Source organism: Erinaceus europaeus, chromosome 14 (genome assembly GCF_950295315.1).
Source record: "Erinaceus europaeus chromosome 14, mEriEur2.1, whole genome shotgun sequence".
Classification (NCBI taxonomy): Eukaryota; Metazoa; Chordata; class Mammalia; order Eulipotyphla; family Erinaceidae; genus Erinaceus; species Erinaceus europaeus.
The window spans coordinates 48855378-48866061 of NC_080175.1; the positions used below are offsets into that span (position 1 = coordinate 48855378).

The 10684-nt window shown below is 49.2% G+C and overlaps 1 gene segment (V, D, J or C); it reads left to right on the top strand.

Moving 5' to 3' along the window:
• Positions 1 to 493: 493 nt before the first annotated feature.
• Positions 494 to 5034, top strand: LOC103121434 (Ig alpha-1 chain C region-like). The segment is given in 4 exon segments: positions 494 to 515; positions 3550 to 3855; positions 4048 to 4392; positions 4583 to 5034. Coding segments are annotated over 3 exon segments (996 nt in total).
• The last annotated feature ends 5650 nt before the right edge of the window (positions 5035 to 10684 follow it).

The window sequence follows — 10684 nt, forward strand, 5'->3', positions numbered from 1 at the left end:
CTCTATCCCCAGTATCACCCCTGCCTTGCATCTCTGGCCCTACAACATCTGCTCCAGCCTCTCTTTCCACTGATGCCTTTGAGTTCTCAACCCAGACCCATGGCCAATCCCGTGCAACCATGACCCCACAACAGGGGCCCCTTCCAACCACATGGTCATATCCTTGAATAGGGTCCCTGGGGTCATACAGTCCCGGCCACAGGCACCTGTCCTGCCACAGGCAGACCACAGGCCAGACATGACGTGGAGGCAGTGGTCGTGGCTGTCAAGCAGGAAGTGGGTGACTGACCCCATCTGTGGGCCAGACAGTCCCTCCCCTGATAGGCCTCTCATGTTACCCAGCATCACCCCTTGGTGGGTAGACAACCGAGAGCAAGGCCAGAGTCTCAGAGTCCTGGTCACTCAGTATAGCTCTCCTGCATGGACAGAGAGGGATGTGCTGCATGCTGGGGCTCTGGGCCATGGGGCTGGACCCTTCCAGCCACCTAAGCCCTCCAGGAGCCATGAATGAGCAGGTAAGTATTCTGGTATTCCCACACTCATTTCCCTCAGGTGCTTCAGAGTCAGACTGGCTGGAAACCATAAGATAGAGCAGGCAGCTGAATAGGGGAAGGAGAGGGCAGAAGTATCAGGACTCTCACAACCATAAGGCTACCAGCAGGGAGTATGGGCAGGACTATGGAATGAGCTTAACCAGGCTGAGCTGGGCTTCTGAGTTGAGCTGGGCTGAGCTGGGTATAGCTAGACTGAGTTGAGTTCTACTAGGCTCAGCAGAGCTGAGCTGAGATGAGCTTTCTGTGACAGGCTGGACTAAAGTGGGCCCAAGCAGGTTAAGATAAATTGGCTGAGCTGGGCCATACTAAGCTGAAATTAACCAGCCTAAATTGAGTTTTCTAGACTCAACTGAGTAGAGCTGGGCTCAGTTAGGCCTTCTGTACTCACCTGGGCTGATCTAGGATCAGCTGATATAAAAAGAGCAAACTGAAATTTCTAGGCTCAGTGAAACCAAACTAAGCAAGGCTAAAGTGAGGTAGAGCTAGACTTAGCTGAGCTGAGTTAGCTTTATCAGGATTAAACCAGGTAAGCTGGACTGAACTAGGCTAAGCAGAACTGAGCTGAGTTAGCTGGCTGGACTGGGTTAGCTTTAACAGGGTGAAAACCCCTAGGCTAGACTGAATTAATCTGGCATGAACTAAATTGAGCATAGCTGAGATGCACTGAGCTGAGCATGGATAAGCCAGCTAGGCTGAGCTGAGTTGAGCTGGGTTGAGCTGGACTGAGCTGAGCTGAACTGAGCTAGGATAAACAGGGTTAAACGAGTGAGGCTTGAGTGAACTGGGCTAAGCTAAACTAGGTTAGCTTCAGCAAGGATAAACCAGTTAGGCTAGATGAACTAGGCTGAGCTGAACTGAGCTGAGCTGGGTTGAGCTAGACTAAGCTGAGCTGAGCCAAGCTGTTCTGGGTTTAACTGAGCACAGCTGTGCAGAACTAAATTTCCTAATCTGATCTAGGCTTGTTTGGGCTGAGATGGACTGAACCAGCTAAGCAAGACTGGACTGGGCCAAGCTGTGTTGGGCTGAATTGGGTTTAAATGACTTGTGTTGGGTTATATTGGGCTGGGCTGGGCTCAGCTATTCTAACCCAGATAACCTGAGTCAAAATGGGCTGAGCTGAGCTAAACTGGGTTGGCTTCAGGTAACATGGGTTGCACTTGGCCTATCTGGGATTAACTGGGCTTTTTAAACTAAATTGGGATAGATTGTGTTGAAGTGGAATTAACTGGACTGAGTTGGACTGAGCTAGATTGAGCTCAGTTGAATTGGGCTGAGCCAAACTGAATTGAACAAGGTTGAGCTAAGCTGAGCTGAGCAGTGCTGGGCTGAACTAGTTTGTGACAGATTAAATTAGGCTATGCCAGGCTGAACCAGTGAAGTGGACTGAAATGAAATAAAATGAGCTAAATTGTGTTGAACTGAGTTTAACTGGATTGATCTGGGCATGGGTTGAATTAAACTGGGCTGAGCTAAACTGGGATAAATTAGTTAAGCTAAAAACTGAACAGGGCTGATTGATCTAAATTTATCTGGTCTGAGTTGGGCTGGGCTTCACTGACTAGGCTGAGCTGGACTGAGATGACTGGGCCAAACTGAGCCTGGCTGGACTGGGCTGGATGGGCTGGGCTGGGCTGGGCTGAGCTGAGGTTGGCTGAATTAGCTGGGCTGCCTTAACTGATCTGGGCTGAGCTGGGCTGAGCTGGGCTGAGCTAGGCTGGGCTGGTTGGGCTAAACTGAGCTTTCCAGATTAAACTGAAATCTACTAGGCTAGCAGAGCTGGGCTGTCTTGGCTTTGCTGACCTTTCCAGGTTGAACTGGAATCTACTAGGCTGGGCTGAGCTGGGTTGATTGAGCTCAGTTGGGCTAGCTGGGCTGGGCTGAGCTGAGCTTTTCAGGTTGGACTGAAATTTTAAACTGGGCTGAGCTGGTATAGCCTGGGTTGAGCTAGTCTGGTCTGGGCTGAGCTGAGCTGGGCTGGGTTTGCTGGACTGCCTGGACTGAGATAGGCTGGGCTGAGCTGAGTTAGGCTAGACTGATCTGAGCTGAGGTGGGCTGAGTTGAGCTTTCCAGAATGAACTGGAATTTACTAGTCTGGCCTGAATTGGGCTGAACTGAACTTCCTAGACTTTGAAGGAAGTTCAGTTTCCTGGGATAAGTTAGACAGAGGTGGATTTGGTTGAGCTAAACTAGGCCTCTAAACCATATTGGACTGAAATAGATTGAGCTGAACTAGAACAACTTGGGCTGAGTTGGGTGAAGGTGAAAGGTAAGGAAGGTGGTATTCCATCATCCACAAAGCCCTGGCTCCGACATGGGGCCCTCTTGATAGTGGACACAGTAACTATGCATGTAGGAGGCAATGGTGTGCTATCTCCCTCATCAGAGCATGCCACCCCCTCTGTTGAAACCTTGTCCAGGCAGCACCTCCCAGAATGCTGATCTGCACTCAGATCCTTCTAGCCTGTAGGCCTGGACTACAGCTTTGAAGACCAGGGTGTGGAGTATGGAAAGATGGAACCAAAGACATGGTCCACTCCACAATGGGATATTCCACACAGTGAACCCCATGTAGCTGCTCAGAACCCAGGCCTTCTTTCATCCCATGCACCTCCATCTGGCCCAGTTCCAATGATGATTCCCACCCTTGGAGAGAGGATGGATGTGGTCACTCTGGTAGGACCTCAGTGTCTAGGAGAGGCCTTGATACTGGCCAGCTATTAAGAACAAGTGCCTGATCCCTTTAGCCCCAGTGGAGATGACCTGTCCAAAGATGACATCCAAGAGGTGTGGAGTCAACTTCAGAAGTTGAATTTTATAGCTATGACTGGACTGGGGTTACTGGTTCTGATCAGTGGACAAGCTTCAAGACACTGGAGTCATTACTGCTCCACGTGCCTGTTTGTCCAGTGTGAGGAGAGGGCAGCCTCACCCACCTCATGGTGTTAGGGTTACCAGCTCATGAGCGCTCCATCTCATGATGCACCCTTTCTTGCAGAATCCCAAACCAGCCCCAAGGTCTTTCCACTGAGCCTTGAACATTGTGACATGGCTGCTGGCACAACCGGGCAGGTGGTGGTGGGCTGCCTGGCGAGCAGCTTTTTTCCCCTGCCTGCAACTATGCAATGGGACTACAGTGGAAACTCTGCCATAAACTTCCCTCCAACTGCAACCAATGGGGGGTCCTACACCATGAGTAGCCTGCTGACTCTTCCAGCTGACCAGTGCCCAGAAAGCAAGTCTCTGAACTGCCAGGTGACACACGCTGGTACCATCAAGTCTGCAAGTGTGCCCTGCACTATAGGTCAGTGGGAATATGGGACCACCAGAGAGGGGGTGACACTGGGGAGGGGTTGCCACTGAGTTGGGGGTACAAACAGGGAGGGCAGGCACCATATTCCAGTTGCTGGGCTCAGCCCCCAGCAGAAGGCAGTATATGATTTGTGGAGGCAATGGGTACAGAGGTGACTGACTGACTGACTCTGATGTTGCTCAGTTTCAGGTGGTCCCTGCTGCACCCCCCAGTGCCCGGCCTGTGACAAGCCTCGCCTGTCACTGCACAAGCCGGCCCTCGAGGACCTGCTGCTGGGTTTCGATGCCAAACTCACCTGCAAGCTGAGTGGCCTGAAAAAACCAGAGAAGGCTTTGTTTACCTGGACACCATCTAATGGCAAGGAAGCCATCCTAGGGAGCCCCCAGCAGGATGACTGTGGCTGCTACAGTGTGTCCAGCATGCTGCCAGGCTGTGCTGACCCCTGGAACCAAGGAGACACCTTCTCATGCTCTGTTACCCACCCTGAAGTTGAGGGCACACTCACTGCCACTATCTCGAAGCAGAAAGGTGTGCCTGGCCCTGACTCACTCCCTGCATTTCTCTGCAATAGATGGGACACAATCCCCAGCTGGTGCCCAGAACTTGGGCACACTACTTTCCCCACATTACACAAAGGGAAACTGAGGCTTGGGGCTTCCCAAGGGACAGAGGGGCTCTCAACTTTCTACCCAGACCTGACCTGACTGTCAACCCGCAGGGAACACTTTTCGACCCCAGGTACATCTGCTGCCACCACCATCGGAGGAGCTGGCCCTCAATGAGCTGGTGACGCTGACCTGCTTGGTGCGTGGCTTCCACCCTTCAGATGTGATGGTGCGGTGGCTACAAGGCAGCCAAGAGCTGCAGAACCAGGATTATGTGACCTCGGCTGCACAACCCGAGCCTGGCCAGGGAGTGAGTACCTACACTGTGACTAGCTTACTGCGTGTGGATGCCAAGACCTGGAAGAATGGAGAGAATTTCTCCTGCCTGGTGGGCCATGAGTCCCTCCCTGCGAACTTCATGCAGAAGAACATCGACCACCTGGCGGGTAAACCCTCCCATGTCAATGTGTCAGTGGTTGTGACAGATGTGGATGGCAACTGCTACTGACCAGCCACCTGCCCACCAGCCCACAGCCCTGAATAAACTCTATGTTCACCCACAGCAGCCTGTGTTCCCACCAGCTTGTCTGTCTGTCTGTCCATCCAGGGGTGTGTGCTTAGTGGAGGAACAGGGAAAGATGCAGGAATACTGACCTGAGCATCCCTGCTCAGCCCCACCCCCAGCCTTCCCCCGGAGCCATGCTTGCTGTGTGAGCATGGCCTGAGGGTAAGCCTGTGCATGCACAGTAGCTAGGGGTGAGCTCAGACCTCCTAAGAAGATAGGATCCATAGAAGCCTCAGTAGGCAGTAATGATACCTCTGAAGACAAGAAAACTACTTCCAGGGCATGCAGGCAGTGGAAAAAGAGGGGGGAGGTAACCCCCAGCCACCAGAGGGTGAAGGGCAAATGGGGAGGGAGAGGCTGTACTCTAGAGCTTATAATAGCGCATGGGTTAAGCTCAAAGTATGACATTCACCCTATACACCAGAAAGGACTCCGTTCCCACCCCATCACACATGTACACATACACATGGGCACTCTCATAGATACACACATACACATAAATGCATGTACGTGATTCCCAGTGGGCTCACACATGTATGTACCCACACATACTCTTTCACAAGCTCACACTCACAGTCACACATATGCATGCAAATAAGCACAAATGGACACACATGCACATATATACATGAATATGCTTATGCACATGCATACATCATCTCTGTATGCTCACAAAGGGATGTGTCAGCATATGCATAGTCACACATGCACACAGTTCACATACACATACCCTCCCATATGTACACACAGACACACACACGTGCAGTTACAGGAAGTCAATTATGGAAGTCAAAGCATGTTCCCAGTCAAGTCCCCATTCCCCAGGGTTTTCCCAAATGTGGCCCTACTGCCCCAGGCCCCTCAGCATAGATATGTGCATGTCAGGGCCCAGCTCAGAGTTCAATCCCACAGACCCCTCCCAGGAAACTCTCCCTCTGCCTGCAGTTGTCTCATTCCTATGTGGGACCAAGTGTAGCCTAACTCATGGGCAAAGCAAGGGCAGGGAGAGGGTGGAAAAGAAACTGTTCCCACTCAAGATTATCCTGGACTTCTTCTAAGGAGGAGCTGCCTAGAGGGATGGGGAATATAGGAGATGAAAGGCCAAGCAACAGACAAAAGTCAGAGTGACTAGGTTATAGAGTATAGGTCACGTAGGTGTGTGGACAAATAAGTGGATTGAGGATGGACGACTTAATGGGCAGAATCATTTTTGGATGGATAGAAAGATTAATGAAAGTTGATGGGTGGATAAGATGGATGGATGGATGGATGGATGGATGGATGGATGATGGATGGATGGGATTTGGGTAGATGGATAGGAGTTAGACAAGTGGGTGGATGGATGGTTGGGTGGATTGATGGTGGGTGCGTGGATTGACTGAAGGGTGGATGGATGAACAAATCAACATGTAGATGCATGAACTGGTAGATAGATGGATAGATGGCTAGGCAGATGAACATGTGGATGGATGGACTGGTGGATAGATGGATAGATGAATGGCTGGATGAACATATGGGTAGATGGACTGGTGGTTAGATGAATAGTTGACTGGGTGGGTGAACATGTGGGTAGATGGGCTGGTGGATAGATGGACAGATGGCTGGGTGTGTGAGCATATGGTGGATGGATTGATGGATAGTTGGCTGGGTTGGTGAACATGTGGGTGGATGGACTGGTGGATAGATGAATAGGTGGCTGGGTGGGTGAACATGTGGATGGATGGACTGGTATATAGATGGATAGGTGGCTGGGTGAATGTACTGGTAGATAGATGAATAGGTGACTGGGTATGTGAATATGTGGGTGGATTGACTGGTGGATAGATGGTTAGATAGCTGGGTGGATAAACATGTGGATGGATGGATGGGAAAGTGAGTCAATTACTGTGTTGGCATAATATAAGCAGGTCCAAAGTCCATTCAGTTCAGGAATCTGTGCCAAGGAATCTTAGGATAGCAAGACTATGTGTGCTTGTGTTCATTGTCTGGGCCTCTCTTGTGCCTCAGCCTCTCGGGTATGTTCTGTGGAAGGACAGCAGAGAACTTTTTGTACTAATGTACCTCTGGTACAATCTGGAGTACCTCAAGAGTTGGTGTGTTCAGTACTCTTTATCCCCACTCAGACTCAGGTCAAGTCCAGCACAGAAATAGGAGTTTGCTGATGGCTCTGTGAGCAATAAAACAAAGATCCGGGTTTTCAGGGACTTAATATCTCAGCAGAGTAGATAGTGCCCACCCTCCTCTACTGCCAGGACCAGTTTCGTTCCAAGAAGTCCTCTGGACTTCTCCCAAGTTGCCAGAACTCCAGAAATTCAGTGGAGTCCTGCCACACTGTTCTCCATGAGACCTGTGCTAGGAAACCCCCATTGTCACAGCCTTGGCCACTGCAGGTGCATGAGTAGTGGTGGTGGTGGTGGGCAGGGGTTTAGGGAGGGAGGCAACTGGTCTATACACACATGGTTGTGGGCCCAACAGACTCTGTGCTTCTTGCAGGCTATCCAGAGATGTTTCTCTGGACCACACTGGACCTGCCTCAGGATTTCCTGGAAGAGGATGTCCCAGGAGCTGGCCTGTGGCCTACCACCATCACGCTATTCACACTTTTCCTGCTCAGCCTCTTCTACAGCACAGCATTGACCATGACCAGTGTGCGGGGCCCTCTAGGAAGCAGAGAAGGCCCCCAGTACTGAGAAGAGCCAGCGACACAGCAAGGTGAGCAGTGGTAAGCAGTGGGCTGTCTTGGACTCCAGAGAGGGAGCTCTCTTCCCAGAACCAGAAGACATGGTCAGTTCCAGCAGCAGGGCTCATGTCCCCCTAGGGAACTGGTGACATTATCGCACCAAGTAATATCAATCCAGAGTTCACCCAGACACATGTAAGCCTGACCAGGGGGAATAGATACTCCTGAGAAGTTGTCAGCACAACAACTCCCTGGTTTTGACCCATCTATGTTTTTCAGGAGTCTTCCAGAGAAGTCTCTGGTATCTGGTAAGAGACTACAGCATCCTGCTTGAAATCCACCACCACCCTCCACCCACCCCCACCCCATAGACCCTCCTGGTGCAATAAACTAATTCCAAAGCAGAAGTTCTTATCTGACTCTAAATATGAGGGGTTAAGCAGAGTGCTGCAGAATCTCAAAGAGGAAGAATTTTCCACAGGACCTAAGATAGCACATGGAATGGTATCAGTCTACCTTGCTACATTTCTGAAGGGGGTCTAAAAGCAAACATTGGCATCCAGTGACATGGCTCTGCTCAACAAATGTCACCCTGTCACTGGTCTCTGGTACTGACCACAGAGTCTTGACCACTAAACCTTAGTCCCCAGCACAGACCCAAGTCTGGGCAGTGTAGCCTGGTCCCAATCACTGAACACAATCCTACTGTCTGAGCATCAGTAATCAACAGTTCTCCCTAATCTACATCTCTGTGTCCTGATCCTTAAAACTTGGTCCAGATCACCAGAACATGATCTGGATCTCTAAATTCTGGTTGTGTCCACCAGGTCATGATCCTGATCAAAAAAAATGTGGCCCTGATTACTGGGTCCTGCTCTGACCCTAGAGCATAATAATAAAAATTAGGCAGGGTTCTGATCACTAAGCCCTAGTCCTGATATCTAAATTCTGTCCTGATCTCTAGAGACATGATACTAAGCCTTGATTCCTGGTCACTGGAAATTGTCCTCATCACTGAACCTTGGCCCTGATAATTACTTCCTGTTCTGATCTCTGTGATCTTATTCTGACTTCTGGTCCCACAGCCTAATCACAGATCTCTGACCCCTGATTCTGATCAGAGTCCTGGCCCTACTCTCTAATCCTGCTCACCAAGACCTAATCCTAAGCAAAAAAAAAAAAAAAACACATCTGACCCCTGGAACATAGTCATGGATCCTGTTACTGAGCCTTTTTCTGACCACAGAACCCAGATCCTGCTACTGAATCTTGGCTTGATGACTAGTATTGGAACATGGTTCTGATCATAGAAGCTTGGTCTTGGGTCCTTATGCTGACCACGGAGTCCTGGTTCTGAACTCAACCCATGTCTGATCACTGAGCCTTGATCGTGAGTTCTGAGCTTCAGTCATAAATGCCTGAGTCTTGTTCTAGTCTCTGGGACCTGAGCCTGATCACTGAGTCCTGGTTCTGATCACCCAGACCTAGTCCTGAGCACAAAGCTCATGTCTTAGAACTTGAATAGGATCTTGATCACTAAGCCTTTTCTTTTCCTTTTATTTACTTTTTTTTTTTTACCCATGACCAGATCCTAGTCAATGGATCCTAGTCCTAAACACTGGATCCTGGCCATAAACATTAAGCCTCAATATTGTCATAGATCTTTGGTCATGGTGACTGAATCCTGTTCTAATCTCTGGAGCCTGATCCTGAAAGTCAAATCTTGATCCTGAACATCCTCATCTTTGAGCCTTTTTCTTGATCACTGAATCCTGGTTCTGATCTCTGTGTCCCTGGTCCATGTCTCTGGGTCTCCGATCTTGACCTTTTAACCCTGGACCTGATCACTGGAATCCTGATCCTGATGTCTGGAATCCTGGTCCTGATCTCTAGAGTACTGCCTCTGATCTTGAAGCCCTCATCCTGATAATATGATCTGGTTCTGGTTACTGAAATTTTCCTGATCACTGAGACCACTGGGGTCACTTATACCATATCTCAAATAATAGACATGGTCCCAATCACAGAACACTGGTCTTGCTCACTTATTACAGGTCCAAATCACTAAAACATATCACTAAGATTCTGATGCTGAGATCTGGACCCTGGTTCTGATCACTAAGATCCTGGTCCATGTCTCTGGGTCTCTGATCTTAATCTCTGGGATCCTGGTCCTGATCTCTGGAGTCATCAAACTGATCTTAAAGCCCTTATCCTGATAGTTGGATTTGGTACTGGTCACAGATTGTCCTGATCACTGAGACCAGATCCCAAATACTAGACATGGTCCCAATCACTGAGCCCAGGTCCTGTTCACCAACTGCAGGTTCTAGTTACTGAAACAGATTACTAAAATTTGTTATGATCCTGAGATGTAGGCCCTGGTTCTGATCTCTGAGATCTGGTCCTATTCTCTGGGACTCTAGTGCTTATCACTGAGCTCTGATCCTGTTAATGTGACCTGTTCTTGTTTACTGAGACCTGATCACTAGAATATGGTCCTGATCAATGAACCCTGTCTTAATGCCTAGGACCTTGTAATAGTAACTAAACTCTAACCTTGATAGTATTACCTGGATCCTCATTATAACACCCTGGGCCTGATCTCTGGAGCCTGATCCTAGAGCATGACCCAGATCACTATGCTTTGGTCTTCTTTACTAATCCTCTTCTGACCACTGTAGTCTGGGCATGAGCACGATGTATTTTTCTGATCAGTGACTAGATCTTGATCATCATGTCTTATTTTTTATCAAGAAATTTTGCCCTGCTAATGGAAACCTTGGGATGAAACCCATGTCTAATTCTGAAACAGGCTCCTGTGTCCTTATTGTGGACCCTGTCTTTTTATTTATAATTTTTATAAAAAAGAAACATTGACAAAAACCATAGGATAAGAAGGGTACAACTCCACACAACTCCCACCACCAGAACTTTGTATCCCATCCCCTCCCCTGATAGTTTTCTTAT